This window comes from Rhinolophus sinicus, linkage group LG09 (genome assembly GCF_036562045.2).
Source record: "Rhinolophus sinicus isolate RSC01 linkage group LG09, ASM3656204v1, whole genome shotgun sequence".
Taxonomy (NCBI): Eukaryota; Metazoa; Chordata; class Mammalia; order Chiroptera; family Rhinolophidae; genus Rhinolophus; species Rhinolophus sinicus.
Genome location: NC_133758.1, coordinates 111430174 through 111455767, shown reverse-complemented (window position 1 = coordinate 111455767; position 25594 = coordinate 111430174). Strand labels below are relative to the sequence as shown.

Here is a 25594-nt window from a genome sequence, read left to right as displayed (position 1 = left end):
TCAAATGTGGTGAGACAACTGTGAAAGCCTGGGGAAGATTTGTAAAAGTCTAGAAGGATTCTGTATTCAGATTTTGTCACGAATATCTTTAAGTTTTCACTCCAGTGTAAAGAAACTAAAACTGGGAATGGTAAACATGTAGCATAAGTATGGTTTAGAAAAGATTGTCATAACTTTAACTTTTGGATTTATACCCAAAGGGAATGGCTTTTTATCTCAAAAGACTGGCGAAATAATTATGCACTATGTGTTTTATATTACAATGATATGATTAAGAAATGAATGTATGTTTTTTTGGTACAATTCCAGGCCTTACCAATTAAAAAAACAACAACTGGCAATTATCAATCTGGACTGTGTTGGATAAGAGAGTTTCTAATGTCTTTGAAATATGGGACCGTAGGCACCATCACACCAACTTTCGGCAGCCATGGAATTCAGGGTTCTTCCCATATTAACCCGTGAAGCACTTCATGATCTCTCATTCCTGCCTTTGAATATGCTTTCCTTTTGCCTGAAATGCCTTTTCATAATCTTTTTACTAGCTATGAATCATTTCTCAGTTTTAGATGTAAACTGCTCTGCAGCTTTTTTCAGACCTCCCAAGACTGAATACGTGCCCCTCTAAATGTTGGTTAGAAACTACCCAGAAAAAAAAAAAATATATATATATAGTTTTAATACACATAGTAATAATAATTAATTACACATAGTAATAATTAATTACACATAGTAATTAAAATTTTTGAGAAAATAAGGAATGCATTCATCCTTTACCTTTTTTGTTTGCTTTCATGAAGACATTATAGAACAGTTTTTAAAAAGATAAATGTAAGGATAAGTAGTAAACTTTTCTAATCCTAGTATTCTTTCCAAAATAAATCTATAGAGCAATCACAGACTTGACAATGACCTAAAGATTAAAAATATGATGGTGCTGAGGAAAGAACCCATATGACAAGGGACTCATGCAAAATATTGGTTTGGAAATGATCAGCTCCAAAAACTTTGGGTATTGTAGTCAAGCTGATCATTGTAAAAGGGGAAGCTATTAGAAATAGATATGCAACTGCAAGTCAGGTTAATAATATGAAATGCAACTGGAACAGTAAATAACAAAGTAAGGCTTAGGTAGATGTAGAGATTTCCATGGGAAGCCGAGTTCTTCTAATCAGAGCAGCATTTTGTAATTCTGAAGAGAATATAATTATAAGCATTTACTATCTGAGTGGGGCGATTTTTGATAAGGGTGAAACAGGATTGCTTTTATTAGAATGAACTAGATATCTGATCAGAAGATACAGAGGTTACGTTCATTATGTGATTCTGGTGCTTAAGAGGGAATGCACATTTGGACTCACTTTCACTGGCAAATAGCCTTTGTGTGGAAGATGTGCTAGAGCTGCACAGCTGAGTCTTCAACGGTTGCTTCCCTGGGTCCTTCTACACCAAACCCAAAACGATGGGGTGGGTTGAATATAATTAAGCCTCACCCCACAGCGAGGTGGCCGCACATCACATACACTGAAATATTGTCCTAATAGTCAGTAGAAGCTTGGTGTGTGGAGGCTGTTAGGGACCCACTGGAGGAGATTAGTTGCACTGCACGAATCTGGAGGAATGGTTGCCATTGGCAGCTGACCATTCAGCTGAGTTGTTTTGCCCGAGGCTGCTAGTCCTATGAGGTTAATTATGGCTCTTTTTTGACGCACACCCTTCAAACATGCCCCATTGCCTACAAAATAGAGTATATGCTTCTTAGATTGATATTTAATGTTGTGCACGGACAGTCCCTCCCCAACCTACAGCCTGTATTTGCTGGCTTCCATGAAACCACAGTCCAGCCAAACCAAAGCATTCATGGTTTTTCTAACATGAACCCTTGATGTACTTTATCAACTGCATATGTTTTGTCACAGTTTGTACCACTCATGACAATATTTGTGTTCCAATTTATATTTCTAATTTCCCAGGTCAGGACCAGCCCAGTCAGAATTAATCTTTCTCAAGGTGAAGGGATTAAGAAGTGCAGATTAGTAGATACAAAATAGTCATGGGGATGTAAAGTAAAACACAGGGAATATAGTCAATGATATGGTAATAACCATGTATAGTGCCAGGTGGGTACTAGACTAGTCAGGGGATCACTGCATACATTATATAAATGTCTAACCATTATGCTGTACACCTGAAGTTAATATAAAATAACATTGAATGTCGCAATAAATAAACTATAAAAATATCTTTTTCTTAAAGGGGTATCGAAGAGTAAAGTATACAGGCTTTTGTGAATCTAGGCTGAACTCCTTCCCTATTTTCCTTATTTGATAAAGCCTAAATTATTGGCATTTAGCACACTCCATGGTCCATCATAGGTCACGGTAGACAGTAGGTCATCATCATCATTATATCTCAGATCTAGAATTCGTTCCATTCTGCTTTGCGTGGTAGTTTCTGAGTCCTTCCTTTGTCTCCTGTGCTGTATTATATCAGCTGTATTGAGTTCAGAGGCATTGCCGTACTTAACTTTTTAATGCTCCTGACCCCTCCAAAATGTTCACTTTAGATGTTCATTTTAATAAATGTGAATTGAGTTGAACTGCTAGAAATGTATCTCAGTAATCATGTTATAGGTCACCATCAGCTGCCATGTAGCCACACACTGTGTGTATCAACAACGCAGATTCCCCGTGTGGTCTTACAGCTTTGAGGCAAAGCCGTCTGTAGAGTCCATGAAACGAATCCATTCAGATAGTGCCGATACCAAGTGTCTAACTATACTTTTTATATTTTGAGTTATTTTAGTTTATCATAAGAAATTATTTCTACTGACTATAAGCCATCAATTTTCTTTTAACGATTCCTCTTATTTTTTATGTTATGAAGTGAATTTACTATATAAAAACTAAGACAACACAGTCTTCACTTACCAAGATGACAACTGATAGGCTTCTTAAACAGTTATCTTATACTCAATACCTGTATTCACGTTCAATTCCAATTTTTCCAACAATTTAATTTGTAAATGAAGCTTCCATCCATGTGGGTAAAATGCTCACAAGGGAGATTATAAAAAGAAGCCCTGAAATTTGGTTTTCATCATTTTGGTTTTTAAAGGTCAATTAATACAGACTAAGTCCATCACTGTTTACAAACTATTTAACCCCTCCCAGCCTCACATTTCTTAATCTGTAAAAGGACTGAGTTGCCTGAAGATATCTAAAATCCTTGTAAATTTAAGATGTGGTATAATGTGATTATCAAAATGAGAGAAACAGCAACCTCCTACGATTGAGAGTATTCTAAAGAGGACTTGTACAAGAATTCAGACTCATTCATCCATTGAGTCAGTATTTATGGAGCACCTATCAAAAATACGGACAGACAGCCACCGTTTTAGGAATTAGGAAGACACTGTTGAACTAAATAGTTGACGTCTCTGCTTTGTGGAATTTACAGTCAAGTAGGGGAGACAGACAAAAATCAAGTAAACAGGGAGATAGATCAGAAAGTCAGGGAGCAGATAAGTGTTATGAAGAAAAGTGTGCTAAGGGCCAGAGGGCGACCGGAGGAGCTGATTTAAATAGAGAGAAGACGTTTACACAGGAACATGGAACACAAATTAGGTTAGAAAATGAGCCTGGAAGAAGAGCATTCCATGCAGAGAAGAGCGAGGGCGGAAAAGGGCTGGCGTGAAGAGGCAGGGACGTGACCTAGAGGAAGCTGGTAGGACGGACTCAGTAGGAAGAGGTGAGGCTGGATGTGTAGGGAGGGACCAGGTCCTGTAGGGCAGTGATTCCCCGAGGAGGTGACTTTGCCCCCCGGAGACACTTGGCAATTCCTGGCAACATTTTTGGTTGTCACACTGTGAAGGGGATGTTACTGAGATCTAGCGGGTGGGAGCCTGCGGTGCTACCAAACATCCCAAAGTGCATAGGGCAGCCCCTCATGACTAAGAATGATCTGGCTCCTAATTTCCATAGCGCCACAGCTGGGAAACCCAGCTGTAAGGGCTTGTAGGTCACACTGAGAAACTTGGACTTGATGCTAAGTGTGATGGGAAGCTGCTGGGAATTTTTTAACAGCACAGGAGTATGACGTGATTGGACTTGGGTGGGGAATGACTAAAGATAGAGACGAGGAGATACATTTAAGCCCGGGAGGAGGTGGCGGCAGGAGTTCAGGAAGGAGACACTGGTGGTTTGGACCACGGTTGGAGCGGAGGAGGGAGGAAGTAGTTGTTGGACTTGGGCATAAATAAAAGTGAATCCTGATTTTTTTTTTTCCTTTTAGTTATGGTTTTTCTACCTGGTTTCAAAGTTGCACAAGGTGATTTATATCATTTAAATTTTACTTTAAGAGGACAGCAATCAGCCTACGTGGCAGAATATCAAGAGGATGTGTCTGTAGAGGGTTGACTCTTCAATTTATGTCTTCACAAGAATTTCTTTTGAGAAATTACTGTGTTTTTTGTTTTTTTTTTTTTTAAAGATTTGCTTTATCTACTTGAGTCTAATTTCTTACAGGTCAGACATTCACCATACAAACTCAGTGGATATGGAAGTCAATTTTATGCTGTTTAATGTTATTCTGGTGACATCAGAGGCTTAATAAAACCTCATTAAAAGTGATTTCCTTTTCCTCCTACCTGAACTGAATATCTGAATGTTCTCTCCCATCACGGAACAGTCAGCCTTACACTCAAGACCACATTTTTTGGAACCTGAGAGAATTGCTCTCTACTTACTTGAGACTTAGGCCATGGATAGCAAATATTCAAAGACAAGCATGAAACAAAATATTCTAGGAAGGTTTAAGTACACTTACGTTTACAGTAAAGCCCCATGGCACATAAGCAGCCTGATCCAGAATTTCCCTCATGCTTCGTAGCCCAGACAATTCTTAGGTCCGGGTCCTGCCACCAAGTAAGAGTCCTGTCTAGAGGGAAGGATAAGCATCTCTTCTGACTTTCAAGCAACCACCTGTTTATGTATGAATGCTGCTGGCCTAGACATTAAAATCTGGGTTTATAATACAGGTTCATAAAGGCTGAAGCAATTTGGACTTAAATTAGTAAGCTCCCTTGGTACTTGATAAAACCCATTTGATGCATATTTATCTTTTCTAAAGAATGACCTGCAGTTGTCAAATGTGTGATCTAGTTTGGTGACTCTTTGAAGAAGTCATTATATTCTCTCTCTAATGCTGTGTGTGTGAATGAAACTGTTAAAGTATACTAAGGAATATTTGGTTGGAAAAGTGATTGATGATTAAACCACCCCTTGCTAACTTTGATTAGGTCGTGTAGCTCTTTTGCAATATTCGGCGTTTAAAAAAAAGGGTCTCAGTGCAACTGCAACCAAATTCCAATTGGTTCTTGCGATGTAGTTGTATATAGAAATGTGATTGGTAGGTAATTAAAACTTTATAAAAAAGCAATTAAAAGTACTACATGAAAAAGTTATGTTCAAAAGATACTGCATTATGTTACACTTTGAAGATCACATAGTTTCATAACCATTTCCGGTGATCATGAGTAGAGTTACCAGAGAAACAAAGTCTTGAAACATGAAGTTACAGGCCCCCATAAAGAACAAAGCAAACAAAAGCAGATCAGTCATTCCATAGGCAATGAGGAACGGTCTGTCTTTGTATCCTGGAAGACCTAAAAAGTGGCTTGAAAATATTAAGTCCTCAACTCCGAAATAGGAATACAAAGGCAGAGGGTTTCCAGAGCTTTCCACCCATTAGAGGATCATAAGTTTCATTGTAATGACCATGTAGAATGGTGGCTAAGTTCTTTCATTATAACGAACCCAGGACAAAGCACTGATTTTGCAGCTAGAGAGTGTTTTGTGAATTATGTCAGAAAGGACCAGACCAGCCTCTGAGCATCAGTAGTTGCCTCACTCTTTCTGTCTTAGTTTTAATCACAGATGGGGAGCAGTCCCTCCTGAAGTTGAGAACCTTTTTCTTTCCTTTTCTTTTTTTTTGTTTTGTTATTTGGGTTTGTGTTTTTGTTGTTGTTAAGTTTTGTGTTGTTTTCATTTTATGTTATTTCTTAGCTTTTGCCTTTGTGGTGGCCAATAAACAAGCACAAAATATGCCCCGTTGGCATAGAATTATTTTGTCTTAAAGCGACTGGAAAAGCAGCAAATGCTGTTTCTTTTGTTTTTCTTAAAAGCAGATGAAATTCTCATGTGAAAAGCATCCTCTCTGTATTAGAAGCAAAGTAACATTCTTATCATCCAGGACAAGTTGAGACAGATACTATTCTATACAAACAGAACTTCTAAAATCATTGTCTTCCTCCAGCCTTCCCACATAACACAGTTATTTTCCCATATTTGCTTCTCTTTGTTCAACCTACTGTAAAAACATGCAGCTTGGGCCATTTCCTTGGGTCTTCATTTTTTATGAAGTCTCTCATGTCACGTAAAATTCATGTAAGTTTATATACAGTAAGTCCTCATTTAATGTCTTTGATTCTTAAACAAAACAATGTATTACAAAGCCAATTTCACCATAGGCTAATTGATATAAATGAGGATTAAGTTCCTACAGCAGCTCATCAATGTTATAATGAAACAACGTGAATGAAACATTAATCGAGGACCTGCTGTACTTTTCTCTGGTTTAAATGTTTTATGTCCATTTAATTCTCAGGCCCAGATGAAAAACCTTTAGCGGGTAAAGTTAAAGTTTGCCTCCTTTGTTCCTTTCTTATCTGTGGAATGAATACCAAACTTTTTAGACATCTAATTATGAAGGTATTTCAGTATCATGACTTAAGCAGAAGTGATTGTTAATAGGCATCCTGCTAGAACTAACATTTTTATAAAAATAATTTTTATTGGGGAATATTGGGGAACAGTGTGTTTCTCCAGGGCCCATCAGCTCCAGGTCATTGTCCTTCAGTTTAGTTGTGGAGGGTGCAGCTCAGCTCCAAGTCCAGTCGCCGTTTTTCAATCTTAGTTGCATGGGGTGCAGCCCACCATCCCATGTGGGAATCGAACCAGCAACCTTGTTGTTGGGAGCTCGCGCTCTAACCAACTGAGCCATCCGGCTGCCCCTCTGGAAGCTCAGTGGCAGCTCGTTGTCTTCAATCTAGTTGTGGAGGGCACAGCTCACTGACCCATGTGGGAATCAAACCGTCAATCCTGTTGTTCAGAGCTTGCGCTCTAACCAACTGAGCCATCAGGCCACCCTGGAACTAACATTTGACAGATCCTTTGCTTAATACAGTTCCCCGGACCACCAAATTTAGGCCAAGGGAAAGGTACATAATTTTGCAATTCATAAAAAAAAAATCAGTATTTTAAATAACAAAGGAATCTGGAAGTTACAGGTGCAAACTAGGATTGAGGAAAGCCCTTTAAAACAAGACTAAAAACTGAAAGTAAGAGGACAAAAATCAATAATAATGATATTAAAATGAAATCATTTAAATATGTTTAATTTTCCTGCACAATTATAATGACTGGATATCTTCATTAGAAAGTGACTTATAAAATATTTGCCTGAATTTATGCTTGTATATCACAAGGAAATAATGCACTAAGGAAAAAGACATCTTTCCTTCTATAAGTGAATGCCATTTGAATTCCATACTATCTTCTTTACCTGTCAGCTTTTATCTCTTGTTCATATCTTGATTCAACTCTTCATAATGACTTTCCTGGCTCTTCCAGCCTAAAATAATACCTTTGGAGACCTACGCAGTTAGCAAAATTTGACACTTATTCATTTATTTATTCCTGCATTCATCTATTGTTTTCTTGTAGATGCTTTCAACTCGTTAAATTTTGTCTACGGTGGTTTATGGTTGGTTAGACTGTCATATATATTTTATGGACCACTTTTGTCACTTATGTTTTGAATCATGGTGTAAGTTATAATCTTGGTGGAAGGGACAGCGTCTTATTCTTTTCTGTACCCTCACCCACACCGTTTATACTATTTCACATAGCCGTCCGTCAATAAGTGTTTATACCAAGAAAGTCAAAGCAGAGTTCCTACTGTCACAGAGTTCATAAGCTTCTCCTCATAAACTAACCATCACACACAAGATAACGCAGCATAAACTGCCACCCACTGCTGCGTTGATGTGCATAGCTTAAGTATGTGTTATATACACGGCCTGATCTAGCACGGTTGGCGTCTACTGTTTGGTAAATGTTGACATCTTTCTTTCTCAAATTCTCACTACAATTGAAGTAATTTTCATGGGCAGCCATAGATATTTTTACGATGTATGTTTAACAGGAGAAAACATTCTCTACATTAAGGAAATTGTTACATTTACGCTCCTATAATCCAAATTTAGAAAAAGAAAATACATCAGGCATATTCATCACTGAAACCATTCTCAGCTGAGAACATTCATATTAAATTTATAAAATTAATTCTGCAACTTTATTATGAAGCTGTATGAATGTAACTTTTAATTTAAATGAACTAAACAGATTTGCTCTGATCACCTAGCAACAGTCTACAATCTATTTAGAAAATGACATTTCATTTTTTTTCAAGTGAAAAGTTGTTATGACCTATTCTTTGGATTCTCAATTTCTTTGAAGAATAAAACTGTGAAGAAAATGAAAAAATATACTAAAAATTTGGAAAGGATATTTGCAAAAACCTACATAAGATAAGAGTTGTATCCAGATTATATAAAGAGGTCCTGCAACTCAATAATAATAAGAAAAGCCAACTCATTGAATTTTTAAAAACTTTGATAGTTCTCCAAAGAAGAATGCACATGACAAACAAGTACTCAAAAACATCAGCCATTAGGGAAATGCACATTAAAACCATTATCTGCCCCTACAATGGCAAAAATGTAAAAGAATGATAGTTATAAAGTGTTGCTGAGACATGGAACAACTGAAATTCATCCATTGCTGGTACAGCTGCTTTGGGAAACAGTTTGACAGTTTATTATAAGGTTAAACACTCATTGACATGACCCAGCCATTTCACTTACAGATGCTGAAGAGACGTGGAAACGTGTCCACACAAGTACTTTTATACTCAAATGTTCATAGCTACTAATATTATTGACAATAACCCTGAACTGGAAACAACCTAACAGTCTATGAATTATTGCTTGAGAAACGAATTTTGCTGTATCAGTATAACTAAACTATCAAGAAAAACATGGTTACAAATGAATAACACATGCAACAACATGGCTTGATCTCAGGCATTAGACTAAGTTAAAGAAGCCAGAAATTAAAAAAAAAAAAATACATGCTGAATGATTCCATCTATATGATAGAGTGACAGAGAGCAAATCAAACATAGTTACCTGGAGCCAGGGATGGAGAGGAAGGCAGATTTGCCTCCAGAAAGCCCCGAGGAAGCTTTTGGATCATTCATGTGTTTTGATCTAGTGATTACTTGATTGTATAGATATTTGAAACTCATTGAATAATATACTTAAAATGGCTGAATTACAGTTGATGTAAATTATACCCTAACAAGGGAACTCTGCTGTCAATTTAGTTGTTATTCTTTTAAAGATAATCTACCTGTTTTTCCTCTGACAGCTTCTGAGACATTTTTTTTGGAGGGGGTAGGGAGTGTTTAGTGTTCTGCGCTTTCATTACAGAATGTGTGAATTCATGCTCTCACCAATTCTGAAAAATTCTCTACCACTGTCTCTTCAAATATTGCCTCTTCTTTGTTTCTTTTTATTTCCTTCCTTTGGGACTCTGATTATACTTGTTACATTTTCTAGTAATGTTCTTGATGTCTCTTTAACATCTCTTATAGTTTTCGTTTCTATACCTCTCTGTGCTAAATTCTAAGTAATTTTTTTAGGTATATATTCCAGTTTAGTACTCATTTCTTTAGCTTATAAAACTCTGGCTCTTCTTGTCCACCTATTTAATCATGTATTTTAAATGTTAGAAGTACTGTTTGGTTCTTTTTAAATGTCTGTTCTTTAAAAATAGAATAGTGCTCTTTTTCATATTTTTAATTATAAAAATATTTAAATGTATACAACTTATATATTTTATGTTTGATAAATCCAGTATCTGAAGTCTTTGGGGCTCTAATTCTGTTGTCTGTTGTTTGTCCTGACTCATTAATACTGGCTGTTTCCCTGTGAGTTCTGTTCTTTGGAATTCTGAGTTCCTATTGGCTGGGACTTATGTATAGAAAACCTGAAAACTCTGAACTGACGTATAATTCCTGAAGAGTCATACATTTCCTTCTGCCAGATTCCTGGGGCCAATTATAGTTAATTCTTAACTTTCCCAGATCACACAAATAGGGCGGCCTTGAACTTTCATCTCACCTGAGAGCAGGAAGTGGATTCACAAAGGAGATTTTTTTTTTCTCTTCCAGAGGCCAACTCTAGACAGGCAAGTGTCCTTCGCATTTTCCTTTCCTGATGGTAGATTGATTTTTTTCTAGTCCATTCTATAGGTGATGATAAAAGAGATCTAGTTCCAATTTCTGATCTTCCTGAAACCTGACCCCTAGACTGCTGGTGCCTGCATGACAATGAAACACCAGAGGCTTAGAATACAGGGGCAGTGAATATCCTCAGGGCAGCCATTACTTTGGGCAATCAGAAATATCAATGGGGTGGCTTGAATAATAAAGAAGTAAAACATTCTAATGAATCATGAATTGTTAATACTAATGACCTAAGTTAGAGAGAGAGAGAGAGAGAGAGAGAGAGAGAGAGACTTTGAATATGAATTTGTTCCTTTTAATTGTATCAAGAATTACATCCACAGTTTTGTATTCAACTGATGACACTCAAAAGATTCAGAAACTTAAAAATAACTATTGTTTTCAAGGTCAAATCAAATTGTAGACAATCATTCTTCATTCCGTTTATAAGATCTAGGCAACTTGTCTTGGTAAAGCTAGTACTAAAAATGCCTTTTCCTAGACAGGTAGTTAGAATACCATACAGAACTCATTTTTGACTGTCAAAACTAAAAGTATTTGCAAGCCATAGATATATACAACCTTGTAGGCTGACACCTCACTTAACTCTTAAATCACCTAAAAGATTATCTTGTCTCTTTAATGTGAATTCAGGAGCACAGAAATATTTAAAATTCCTTCTCTAGAGGAATTCTATTAGAAGTATTATATTTCTTCGGCAGTCCTAAAAGAAACCAGCTCAATATTTTATCATTATACTTTTTTAAAGCTACTCTGGGTTATTTTTAAGTTATATTGAAACCAGAGAAATAGCATATGCACTGTGTATATGGCATGAATTTTACCAGGGTTCTTCCATACCTGTCTGATATCTAGGTAAACTGTCCACAAGCATTGCAGCCGTCAAATATGTAAGTGATTAGTAAGTGAAAACACAAAAAACGTAGACTGCTTTTACCTACTACTCTGCACATTTAAAGATGCACAAATAGACAGTGCTTTCACAGGTAAGTTTTAGAGTGTCCCAGAAGGGCATAAGAATAAAATAAAAAAAATAAGATTAATTGTCCCATCAAACATATTCTATAGTCACAGCATAACTGTGGGCAAAATAAATTATTGAAGCATAGCTCAGGTAATTTTAAGAGACTGATGTTGAAAGATAGTGGATGCTGAATACATTCTGAATTATGAAATGAAAGAAAAGCATGGAAATGGTGGACAATAGCAATAATAACTACCACTTACTGGGTTCTTACTATACATCAGAACTGTATTGAGAGCTTTCCTTAGAACAGTCTCAACTGTAAGAGAATCGTTGAGTGTTTAACATATGCCACTTCATCCATAGAACAACTTTCTGCCTTAGGTACTATTTGCCCCATTCTACAAATGAGGAAACTGACATTGAGAGTTTCTTCAACTTGCCGAAGGGCTTCCATAAACTGAAAGTGAAGTGTTAAGTCAGATACAAAAGCCCAAATAGGCTGATTGCAGAGATGAGGCTCTATAACAACCTCTCCATTTTATTTTATTTTTCATCTAACCACCACCCTTAATCTTTTATACTGGTTTTATTTCATAATTCTGCTTGAATGATTATTTGAAGAGACAAAATGGGTAATTGTTTCCTAAGTATTTATCCAAAATAGCTAGTTTAATAAGGTAAACACTTGTTTGGAATTATTAGGAGTATGCCTTGCCAAAAATTAAGTGGAAAAAAAAGTCTTCTTGTCATTAATACTTGATGTGGGATATTAGTTCTTTGAAGCAGTCTCATGGTATAAAAGCACTAGTAATGTCAAGAACTAATTGCCTGACATTAATTGAAGGATACTTATATTACAGAGTATGTCACGATAAGATGTATTCAACTTGTTCTTGTTCTTTAAAAAGTTGAAGCTCTTCTCCTCAGTAGTAATTAAAAATAAACAGCAGTCATTAACTTACTGTTGGCTTCTAATGGCCACAGCCTCGCTTCCTTGCATGAATGATTTACTGATCTAAAGCAAAGTAATTCAACACTGAGTTTGTCTTGAAAATTAAAAACCATTCCAGAGAATGAATAGTTTCCATTTCTATGGCATCAATTTATGTGTAGTTTTTATTTTTTACATATTCTTCTGCACATATACAACTTGCTAACTAACAAAAATAGTCTGACAGGGGCTGCAGCTCCAAGAACAGTGTTCCAAGCTCAGCTAACTGGCTTAACTTTACAGACATGGGGGTGATATTCATACATTCATTCATCAACCTTTCAACCAACATTTATTGAGGAGCTTCTTTAGGCCACGTATTTTCCCAAGGGCTTTGGGGAATAACAGAAAAAGAAAAAAAAAAAAGGTCTCTGCCTCCTAGAGTATTTATTATCATAGATTTGGAATAATAGTTCATTCTAATTCAGTCCCTTTTACTTAACAGGTTGTATCATAATTCATTTAACCAATTCTATGCTGTTGGATGTTTAGGAAGATGATTTATTTTTGTTCTCAAAGGCCTGTGTTGAAATACCCCTGATAATAAATATTTGTCCACATTTCTTTTTATTTTTTATTTTTTCTGTGGTTGTTATTTGCGATTGACCTCACTAAGTGTCAGAAAACATTTCCATTAGACAAAAACCTTAAAAATTTGTGAACCCTTAAGTTTCCCACCTAGTATCTGAGAGTGTTTGATGTGCTAAGTCAGCATTCCTGCCTCAGTGCTATTTATTGTATGACATTGAAAGATTGTTCTTTCAGGCGCTAAACTTCCCTTCCCCAAAGGTACCAGCTCACCCACTGATTTTTCTGAATTATTCTAATACCAACTACATCTTATTCAGGCTCTTGCTGGTAATGAACTTCTCAGACATGCTGAGCCCAATAACATCTTTTGAATTCTCTGTTCTCTCTCAGCCCCCTTTGTGGGTAGGTCTCAGAATCCACACTTCTGATTACATCTTTGAAACACATTTTTACCAGTAGGATACGTTAAAAGCTTGAACATTTTAGCCCATTAATAAATTTGAAAAAACAAAAAAGAAAGAAAGAAAAGAAAAAGCCCACCTGGCAAAAAAAAGAAAAAGGGTGTATCATTTTACGTTGCCACCATCATGGACGAGGGAGCCTTTCCTTAGTCCAGTTCCTCGCCAGGCTTAAGATAGAATGTTCCACTAAGTGTGAATCCTTTAAATAGTCTTCAAAATTGCTAAAACTTTTCTCATTTTCTTTCTTTTTTTTTTAATCAAAGTTCATTGGGGTGACAATTGTTAGTAAAGTTGCATAGATTTCAAACGTACAATTCTGTAATACGTCATCTATATATCACATTGTGTGTTTACCACCCAGAGTCAGTTCTCTTTCCATCACTATATATTTGACCCCCTTTACTGTCATCTACCACCTCCCTCCCCCGTTACCCTCTAGTAACCATTAAACTGTTGTCTGTGTTTGTGAGTTTTTGTTTCTTCCTTTGTTTGTCTTGTTCATTGTTTTCCTTTCAGTTTTATATACCACATATCAGTGAAATCATATGATTCTTGACTTTTTCTGTCTGACTTATTTCGCTTAGCATTATAATCTCAAGTTCCATCCATGGTGTCGCAAATGGTACTATTTCATCTTTTCTTGTAGCAGAATAGTATTCCACTGTTTAAATATATCACAACTTCTTTATCCATTCATCTATCGAAGGACACTTTGGTTTTTTCCATGTCTTGGCCACCGTAAATAAAGTTGCAATGATAAATGTTTTCAGATTTTTTTGGGTAGATACCCAGGAGAGGGATTGCTGAGTCATATGGTAATTCTATTCGTAATTTTTTGAGGAACCTCCACACTGCCTTCCATAACGGCTGCACCAGTCTGCATTCCCACCAACAGTGTATGAGGGTTCCTTTTTCTCCACAGCCTCTCCAACACTTATTACTATTTGTCTTGTTGATGATAGCCATTCTCTATAAATGTCAATTATGTCCATAAATGTATGGCTGATATTTACCAAGCAACTACTAACAGAACTAAAGGGAGAAATTGACCAAAACACAATTCTAGTAGGGGATCTAAATACATCATTGACAGCTATGGATAGATCATCCAAACAGAAAATAAAGAAAGAAATATCAGCACTTTTCTCATTTTCAAGAATAATTTATGAAATTAAATAGTGCTTAGCAAAAATTTTCAACTGACATTGATAGTTTATGTTTAACAAGAGGTCATCCAGGTTTTTTTCTCTCTTACTATCCTGAATGTTAGATTATCAAGAGATGAGGAGAAATGATGTCAGGTGGTTTGAAAAGTTTCTTTGACTAAACAATGAAGATTGCAGCTGACCAAGAGTTGAATATTGACTTAAAAGCAAATGTTAGGGGGGGAAAAAAAAGAAGGATCTGTATTTTGTTAGCACTTACTGAATTTTATTTTAAAGAAAAACATATTTAGGATATTGTGAATTAAATTAAGTAGTCAAACATGATACTTGGTGCTAATGCGTTTCATTGAAGCACAGCATTTACCTACAGAAAACAAACCAATGAAAAAATAGTGTGGATAGCTTTACAGAATCCTAACCGCATCTTGTTTAAAACCGTAGTTATGGAGTAGCCTCGTGGTTAACCCATAATAATCTTTTGTATCCTTATAACAGCATTTTTGCTCTTCCTAATTTGTGTGCTGAGCTATGTGATCTCTTTTCTGTTCTCATCCCATTGGTTACGCCATTTCTTTCCAGAACCATGGGACATAAGAACCGCTACGTGAAAGTACCCCGCGGCCATATCTGGGTTGAAGGCGATCATCACGGACACAGTTTTGACAGTAATTCTTTTGGGCCGGTAAGTCACCTTGTTGCTGATGTCATTGGATTGTAAAGGGAGGCGCACAGGTGTGTCAGATTGTTTGCTCAAGTAATCCAGCCAAGATTTACCATGAACTTTATAGTGGAACAGTTTATGTTTGAAAATTTCCTGTGAAATATCCTAGATGGAGAGCAAGGTTTGTGTGCGTGTGTCTCATAGAGAAGAACACAGGCACCTCAGTAAAGCATGGAAAGATGCTTTCAGCTGACTGGCTGATCCCAATGGAAAGGTCTGTTTTTTTCCCCACGGAAATGCTTTGTACCTTATGGTTTCAGTTAGTGTTGAACAGAGGTAATGGGTAAAAGACTTACAGCCGTCAATTTTCTACATTGTTCGTTACAAATGCAAGTATCGTGGAAATCATATTGGTAAGTAACATTTTTGCAGCATTTAATTTATAGCAGCAATGCAGACGTTCCTTATGCCATCTTTATATTACATAAAATATGTGACTAAACTGATACTTTATACAGTTTTTCATTTTTAATGCATATAGAAATTCTGTATTTATGAACCCCTGCAATATATCATTATACAAAGCAAAGAATCTTTTAGTTAATGGAAATTGGACCCCATTTCTAGTTACCTATGTCTGTTTAAGAACTTGGATCTTCACCCGTTATATTTTCCTAAAGCTAATACTTAGTATGTGTGTATAAGCTAATATTGAACATCTTCAGATATATTTGCGAAAAAAAGAAAGTATCCATATTGTTTTTTCTAAAACTGAACATTGGTGGTCTCTATGGAACATTTCCTTTACATATCATGGGGAACTCCATTGTTGTTACTACGGGGCAGCCACTTTGCGTCTCCTTTGGCTAAAAGTACAATAAGAGAGATGGGATGATGGATAAGTGGACGGAAACTAGGCAACAACTCCTGCTTCTCTTTTGTAGTTGCAATGATAATAATAGAATATCTCAGAGGTCTTTCTTGCTTTTGAATAGTAATTATAACAAACATGCAATTTAATCTTTGTAGGGTACACCAAGGATGGGATGAAGAGATTGGGAATATTGTAGACCACTATCGTCAGTAGGAGTGATTGTTACAAACGAATTTAGTAGCAACTTGAAAGTGAAAGTAAATCACCTGAAAGTAGTTCTATTTCTCTCCCATTAAGATTAAATCTATTTGAGTATCGTGTTTGGCCAAGTCCACATTAAAATATTAGTTAACTTTAGTTTGGGTTTTAAGTGGTTAGGATAGAGACTCTGAATGAAGTGTTAGAAAACGTTTTGTTGTCTGTTGTGGGGTGTGTGACAAATAATTGGTTGCTCATAATAAGTACTGAAATTAGAGATTGGTTTGCTTTTTTCTTTATTAATAAATAAGAGCCAAAGTGATATTATTTCTATAATTAATATCCGTAATGAGTTGCATTCCACGTGCTTCCTTGTTTGGGAGAAGAGAGGACTGAGTTTGTTGCACAAAAGCCTCAGTGTATCAAGTCCATTGCATGGCTCCCCGGGGGTCCCTTTCCTGCTGTGTATTTCACAGTAGCATTTGGAACCATTGAACTATGAGTTTACCTGTGAAAGTGTATCAGGTATGGAAACATCCTGTCACATCTCAAAAAGATGAAACGGTGGGAACCATGTGAAGGACAATCTCACTGTGTTTATTACAATAAGAAACTACAGTATGCAAACCATTGACAAATGTATATTGTGTGTAGCATTTTAATGCCATTTGGTTGACATCATGTATTTAAATGAAATCTACTTGTGAATTATAACTTGAACTAGTAATATGAGCTGGAGACACAAGGCTACTTTGAAATTTAGTAATTCTTTCCTTCCTTTTTTAATGGTTATATATATTCAGACTGATTTTTGGTCCGTGGGTTGGACAAAGCCATCAATTTCCATTCACTTAACTAGTTGTGTGTGTGTGTTTTGATTAACGAACGGTTATCTGAATAATTTGATAATTATTTTAAAGTTTATAATTATAAAGAATAAAAACTACAGTTCTATAATTCATAAAAAATAAAATAATCTTAAATTTTGAAGTGCATATAGACAAAAATTATTATGTTTTCCCAATAATTTTCAGTCGACATTGTTGTTGTTGTTTTTTTTTTTTTTTGGTTTATCAGCAACCTTAGGCTTTTTAGATGATTGATTCATTTCTCCCCTTGAAAGCAGGGAATGTACTTTTCCTGGATGTAAACAGTCTATGTAAAGGCAGGCAGGGTTGTCGCTAGGATGCTTATCTTGACTTTGTGGATATTGATTGAAGCCTTTACCTTTCATTTTCCTCCCAAGTAACACTGGCAGTGTATCCAAGTACACTTAACATGCTTTAATTCTTTGTATGGTAATTACACTTCATCATGGAATCTACCCAGTTCATTTTAAATTGTTACCTACTGCTAATCATAATGGAGCTGACTTTCTATACTGAAGTAGACTTAGTTGCAATCTGAAGAAAAATAAGAAAAAGAATGTCTCATTCTGTGTTTTGTTTTGTTTTAGTTTAGTTTATTATTTCCTATTTATTTCTTAATATTTGAATTTGCTTTTCTCATTTGGATTATTGCCACTATATATAAGCTCTAGAGGGAAGTAAATAGTTTTATGACTGAAATATGAATAATGGAATATGAATTTAAAATAGCAATATTAAGTTTAGTAATAGACTATATTGCAACAGAGTGAGTTCCGACACCTGTCTCTTAACTTGTCTTCATGCTGTTATGGAGAAACTAGTCGACTCTCACGAACATAGATGATGTGTTACCATAAAAGAGAAAATCAGATAATCTTGCTTCTGGACCTCGTCAATGACTCAATATTTCCTTCTGTGTAAAAGGAAGATTCTTCTCTTCTCTGAATCCATCTTAAATACACAACTGATAAAATGAATGTGTGTGTGTGTGTGTGTGTGTGTGTGTGTGTGTGTGTGTGACTGCATGGGAAATGTTTCAATTACCCACATATCTTCATGGGGTAGCTCAGTTCTAAATCTCTTGAATATATCTTCATCGCACAATGATAGAAAGTGTCCTATTCACTAATTCATAATGTTAGCTTAGATTTTCAGTGTGAGACATATCTTTTGTAAGTTTTCATTAAAATTATGATAATTGTCTAGAAGTGTTTCTCGGTGCCTATTAGTACTTGCTTTTCGAAGATTATATATTAAAGATATCTGATGATGCTGATGTGTAGGTTTATAATTTCTTAGGATATTTGATAAGCACTCCTCTTAGTAATTCTTTTTCTCTGTAAAAGAAATCAACATCTTTCCCTTTGTTATCCCCTCTTCATGTAGATAACATTAATACATTCTCTGTTGTAGCTGTGCTGTTGTTCTTTGCCAGCACCCAGAAACAACTAATTACAATAAATACTGATGAATTTCCTGCTGGCTTTAAATTGAAAGCACATAAAAAGCAAATTTTGTATTTGTATGTGTACATACATAGCTGTGGATTTGCAAACAGTAATTTTTAACTATTTTAAATTAGCAGACTCTTCAGTTAAAAAATGCATGTCACAGTTCTTTTTTCCATTTATTATAAATATTCATTTCAGTACTTATAGTTAAAATGTTCTCACAGATATTCATTCCTTTTGGTAAAAACAGAAATATGCCTCTTTTTATGGCCTCCATTTAGCTTGTACATTTTCTGTCTTTGAAGTTTTTTTCTATCATTTTTATCTAGCTTTAAGCCATGAGCCACTAAGAGACTTTCACAGTTTGTGGTATGCCGATTTGTTGTAAGGAATAGATGTTATCATGGAAATTTAGTACCTAAAATAATACATTTGAATTTCACTGACCAAAGGACATTAGTGATGGTGGGGAGAGGGAGCTTTTGCCTCAAACATTTCAAGGCAAAAATAACCTTTCCAAGATGAATAGAAGTATTTTGAGTCTTAGGTTTGCGATCATAGCGTCACCTCGTGAACAATTTGTGTGCAGGAACCGTGAAACAGAACTGAACAATCTGTATGCAAAAACTACGTGTGGTATTTTGCCTCTGACTGAGAATGGAAATTCAAGTTATACTAAATATGCATTCTTTTTAGTTCCAAGTCAATTGGGAAAGAGCTAATCATTTATTTTATGGATGCCTAATTAACTGAAATATTAACCCCCTAGAATGTTTTCTTGAAGGATAAGTGCCTAATAGGAGATGATGGTTTTAGATTAAATGACTTAGAAATATTATTTATAATTAAGGAGCTGATGATCTGAAAGTGATGATATATAAGGAAACATTGAAATGAAGGTTAAAATTCCACAGTGTTCCTTCTGAACTTAAAAAAGTTCAAAATGTTTCTGATTTTTGAAAACGTAGTGAGAAAGTAAAGGAGAGGAAAAATAAAGTTCATGTTTTCATATCATGGAAGCCTTTCATTTATGTCTTCAAGATGTTCTTCAGCATTGACTAATTTTCCAGATTGATTCTGGCTTGGATTCTGATGGGTGGAATGGATCAGGACAGATAAGGATTATGTTAATTAGAGAGGTTATTGAATTAGGTAATACAGGTGGGAAATGAACATTTTAGGAGGTTTACTATCTAGTCATACCTGTTCTTAAATTTGGCCGTACTTTATGTGTTTTTGGTAAAAAAGAAATATGGTATGTGATTAACTGGAGCTTCAAAACAAGATTCTTGGAGATGCAAGTGGCTGAAAGAAAGAGAAAGGAAAGGCAAGTTTTGATGGTTTTGAGACCACATGACAAAGGGAGGAATTGGGATGGAGTTTTGGGAGATGTTTCACAGATTCAGAGATTATGAGGGCAGAGATTCAAATTGTGGACATTAACCTGTGATTCGTCCCAATCTTTTGCCACTGTCACTACCATCAAGAGATGCCCTGATGCCTAGAAAGAGCAAATAAGAGGGTCACTAGGTACGGTGGAAGTATAGCTCCTACCTTGGAGGAAGGATAGGCGAGCAGGAGACAGCAGGCAACGGTTACAACACCTGTAAGAAGTTCTCCAAGTGAGGGGATGACAGCCTCTTCGAGGAGTAGACATTTGTGTACTAAAAACCCATAAGAAAAAAACTATGAGCTCTCCTATGAGGATTTGGTAAGACAGATATTCTGAAATCGGTGAAAATAATAAATGTTTGGTAAAATCTCATATTGCATTAAACACTCTAGATACTGCATGTTTCATGAATGAGGTGGTTTATGCCTAGAGTGGTTAATAGGTTTCAGCTACACTGAAAACACTCTGCTTACACAATACAGTATAATCTTGTGGACTTGGGGGAATGAGTTGACATTTCATTTTATTTGTTGTTGAAGTGTAGCATTTTCCTTGTGTAAATTTTCTCGAGCAGCTAGAGTAACTTTTATTTAAAATCAGCCATTTTCAAATAAAGAAAAAGGTCATTAGACTGTGTTGACAGGATCCAAATGGTGTTCTATTCATACTTTGAAAAATGATGCTTAGACTTCAATTGGTTATATATTTTTTTTGTTTTCTTGTAAGACACGCTTTTGTTCATTAACACATTTTGTTAGGAATTAAAATAATCAATATTTTTATAGAAAAATAATGGTAACAACCATCCTGTGGTTTGTAAAATCGTAAATCTTACCTTGGTGTTTTCCAATTGTTTCTCACAGTTCCCTTAAACAGTGCTGGAAACTAGCAACCTCATCAAGTTTATTTAGGTATAATTTTCATTTGGCTAGTGTAGACAAAGGCAAGCATTTCATGAAAGGCCAAAGCCAATTCAAAGAAATGTCATTATAATATCTGTATAATGAGAGATAGGTAATTCTCAAAAAAAAAAAAAAAAAAGAAAGAAAGTATTTGGAGCAATATTTAAAACAGAGAGATGGCCATGCTTCCAATAGAAACAAGAAGTCACTGAGGATTGTCATTGCTTTCAGTTGGATGTGTTACTGTACAGTTAGGACATTAAAAAACATATGATTTTAAAAAGAAAGCATGGGAAGGTCATACCAACTAGAAATAGTGGTGAAGTAAATAATCGTATCCCCCGACCCCTACCCTGAGAACAGAGATAATATCCGCTTCCATTTCTACCAAATCAAATTTTGTCTTCTGTCTTAATTGTTCAGCTAGTGTAGAAATCATTTTGCACATGATTTCATTTTCATTTCATAGAAATGTCAGAAGAACTGTCATTAGACTTCATTACTATGGCAAATACTGCTCGTTTAGGTCCTTTAGTTACAGAATGAAGCATGTTCAGTTTTTAGAAATATATATTCACTGACAGTGGGTCAGGAGCCAACATTTAGTGAAATATATACATTGTTATTAATTTAGCAGTTTTATAAGATCTTAGGAATTTTTTAAAAGTGAGATTGAAACTCTCATCTTATTATTTGTAAGGCGTAATTGGTGACTACAAAACTGGTATCTGCATAGAAAAATAAAATGGAATGTATGAGGGGCCCAGAAGAGGAGAAAAAATGGCTATTGCCTCACCTAGGTAATACCAGCAGAAAAAATCTGCCGTTGAATATACTGTGATTCAAGATTTGAGATTGAATCGCTTCATTTAAATGGATATCTATTTCTAAAATATTTGCTGGGTAATCACTCTCTACGTTTCTTATTATGCAAACATCAAACTATGTAAATGACTTTGTCTTTTGACTAAGCTTCTGGGAGATAACTTTCTTTGGAAAAATTTTCATTTTCCTAAAGCTTATTGGGTAATCTTAAAAATGACTTTGCTTTGTGCCAGTATCTTATTGATTATCTTTACTGAAATGACTTGCAAGAGAATTCAAAGTTCAGTTTGACTGTCAGTGACTTTGGTGATTATTTTCTGTGTAATGGAGCCATACGTGGGGCCCACAGTGAGTCACAATAACCACAGTTTTTGATATTATCCTTAGTAAGACCCATGAGAGTTTGTGGTATATTAAAATGTGTCTAACTCAGTGAATCAAGCAAGTGCAAACGGAATTCTTTATTACAATGGTGAGACTCAGAGCTATGAGAGTCTTCTGTGTAGGGGGCACCACAGACCTCACTGCGCAAGCACAAACAGCAGTGATTCCTGTAATATGACTCCTGGATAATTCTGCTCCAACCCACCTCCTGTCACTGGGAATGTCTCCTGAAAAGAACTCTGATCACATCATTCCACTTCTCAAAACAATAGCATCAGCCTGCAGCACCTTTCACGCTTAAGGAAGAAATGTTAGAAGCCTTCCCTTTTAAATCAGAAACAAGAGAGAAAAAGTCAACTTTTACCAATTCTATTCAGTATTGTGCTAAAAAAAGGTCATTGCTAGTGCAGGTTAAGGCAAGGAAGGGAAATAAGAGATGTAGTGATTAAAAAGAAAGATTCCAAACTGTTGGTTTCTCTCTCTCTCTCTCTCTCTCTCTCTCTCTCTCTCTCTCTCTCTCTCCTGTTATTATTGTCTACTTAGAAAACCCAGGAAGAATCTATAGAGTATTAAAGACAGTTCAAGTTTACTAGTAGCAGGAGAGCTATCATACATAATAATTAAGCATAACTAGACTCATGAGCAAATAGAAAAATCTACTTTTATGGGATTTGCCGTTCAAAATAGCAGTCAAAACTTCAGGATAGTGATTATTTCTGGAAGGGAAGGGAATGAATGTCATTGGGGACATGTGAACAGGGACACGGCATACTAGTATCTCATATCTCAAGGAGGGCGGTGCATCTATAGGTGTTCATTATAGGGGGGAGGGCGGGGGGCGGGGGAAGGGGGGTTACCAAAAAAAGGTGTCCACATTTGAAGAGATGTTGTCTATGCCCAAGCAGTAGTTTGCCGTAATCGGAAGTGTTTGGCCACTGATGGGAACCACTCTGAGCACCTCTGGTAATTTCAGGAGTCAAACGTGACTTGTATTCATCTTTTGTTATTGGTATATATTGAGTATTACAATTTTACTCAAGTTTTTTCCTATCTTAAAATGTGTATACATTTTTTTGGCACCGTCTGTGTTATGCTTCATACCTTTATGTCTAAACTATATAATATTTTTAATAACTACATAAACAAAAATATTGAAACTTGGCATCAGCAGCTACGCGTTACGGCATTAATGCGGCCTAAGGCATGGAGGTCTACATAACACGTATCTAAATATTTAATGGCTATAAATTAAATTAACAAATTGTTAAATGAAACATGTTCTTTTACCATGATAAATATACCTTCATGTGACTAAAACCAGTAAACTTATCAAAAATGACTGAATTTAATCGTTATTGCCAAGTCTCTGAATATTCTGCTGAAAGGCCTATGATGCTTATAAGAGTAACGTAATGAAAACCCATATAATTCATAAATTACTATATGTTCATAAAATTTTCTGACCTCCCTTTCTGTAAAATCACTATGCTGCCATAATATTTTCACATAATTTGCATTTGATTTACAATAATTATATAAAGGATTAAAATAATATTTAATTTTATTTTCATATAGAAAATTCAAATATGTGTTTATCAAAGTGCAAACAAAAAGTCAATGTAAAAAAATTACGAAGTCAATTTTTTGTAAAATGTCAAAAGTACCTTTTAAAATCTAAAGGCAAAATAAAATGCCTACTAATAAACATAAAAATTATATCAAAGTTATTTAAATAAAACTGAATTATCAAGTATTTAAAGAACAAAATCTTTTTATATATTTTTATAAAAAATCTATTTACAAGTTGAGAGTTCCTTTTTCATATAGTTGTTCAGGTAAAGAGTCTGTATTATGCTTCATTAATTTTATGTCCTGAACTACATACATACCAATTTGAGAGGTACTGAAAAGCCATTTACATTTTTGGACAGAAGAGTAATAAAAAGAGGCATGTCAGCAAAACTGATTTGGGAAAATTATGAGTGAAAGATTAGATTGCCAATAGGTTACAGGAAGAGAATGGAATATCGGGCTTAGTTTTTTGATCAGGAAACCTGATTTTAATAAAGATAACACTTATTAACTAGAATCTACTTTAGACTTAAAACTACATTCGGTTAAAGTTTTACCTATGCCACCAGTGATTGTACTTGTAGTTGAAAGCTTTAACCAAACCATTTTCAAAACTACTTAAAGCTCCCTTGGTTTGACATGTTTTTGCCTATGCCCTACAATGGTTTTAAACTTTATCTGCCTGATATTTGCTGGGAAGCTGTAGACAAATGAGACATTCCTCTCCAGTGAGCCATGGTTTTATTTAGGTTGTTCATAGAAATTAAGTTTCACTTCAAAAAATAACCTAATAAGATTATAAATGATGTCATTTCTACAAGTCCCTATGGAATGATGTAGTCTCTGGTCAAGGGAAAATTCTAATCTTGAAATATCTGGTCCAGAGTCTTTTACAACACACTTAATTATGTGCATCTTCTGACATTAAAAAACAAAACAAAGAGTGAAAAACAAAAACAAACGAACAAAACACCATAGATATTTGCTCAGTCTTTCAAATAAAGAAAATTAATGTACAGAATAGGGGCTAGTCATGCCATGAAATGAGTGAATTCTTTCGATCTGAAGGCATGGGTTTACTGGGCTTTTGTTTTCAGATTTAAGGCATCGCACCAAACTGAATGAAAACTAACAGTACAAAATGGGTAAGGCCATTTGAAAGGTCATTCATCAAAGTGCGTGGTATTTAAATAACCTTTTTTTGCCCAGATGGACATTGCTGGTTAAACTGCTCTATCTTTTCAGATATTATTATCCTGTTGAGTCACAAAAGCTTATAAGATCTTAAATACATTTTCCAGAGTAGGTCCTTTGATTTTATTTTATTATAGGCACATAATACTTCTCTATATTTTAATTGGGGGGGGAACCTACCCTACTTTAGCTGAAGTCTTTTCCCTTTTAAGGAAACTATTATTTGATTGAAGGAAAATCTCTCTATAATATTGTGATATTTCATATCACAATATTATATTAAAGTGAAATTAATTCTATTATATGCTTTTCCACCCTATCTTCACCCTTAACAGTCTCACTCCTCATTCTTTTGGAGTTCATTATCCACAATGCGTTTTCTTTGTTTCACCAAAGGAAATTTAGTTATTGGTTTAAAAAAGTATGAATAAAATGTTGTTTTATGCAGAGGGTTTAGATAGGCTATGCCTGTGTATAAGGATGTTACACTAATTGATTTATCATGATCATATATAATTGATATATCATGATCCTTTACGGTCAGGACATTGCCTTCTTTTATAACATTATTTGTTATATTCCCTATTTCTAATTCCTGAAAGGCTCCAGTGTGGCCATGGGGACTAGTACCGTGATTCCTTGATTACTCTGTTCAAATGTGCTTTTCTATAACTTCAGTCTGGTTTAAAAATAAACCAACCAAAAACATCATGAATCATGCAAA

At 35.3% G+C, this 25594-nt stretch overlaps 1 protein-coding gene across 3 annotated transcripts in view; it reads left to right on the top strand.

Moving 5' to 3' along the window:
• The window catches only part of IMMP2L (inner mitochondrial membrane peptidase subunit 2), a 538968-nt gene extending 523018 nt beyond the window's left edge, over window positions 1–15950 (top strand). For 2 of the 3 annotated variants that reach the window (XM_074341012.1, XM_074341011.1), the window contains one exon: window positions 15127–15280. In XM_074341012.1, coding sequence (XP_074197113.1) covers window positions 15127–15265 — 139 coding nt within the window. In that variant the 3' untranslated portion in view covers window positions 15266–15280. Of the gene's footprint in view, window positions 1–15126 lie in introns of all 3 variants that reach the window. The other variant, XM_074341010.1, reaches the window with a different exon arrangement.
• Window positions 15951–25594: the final 9644 nt, after the last annotated feature.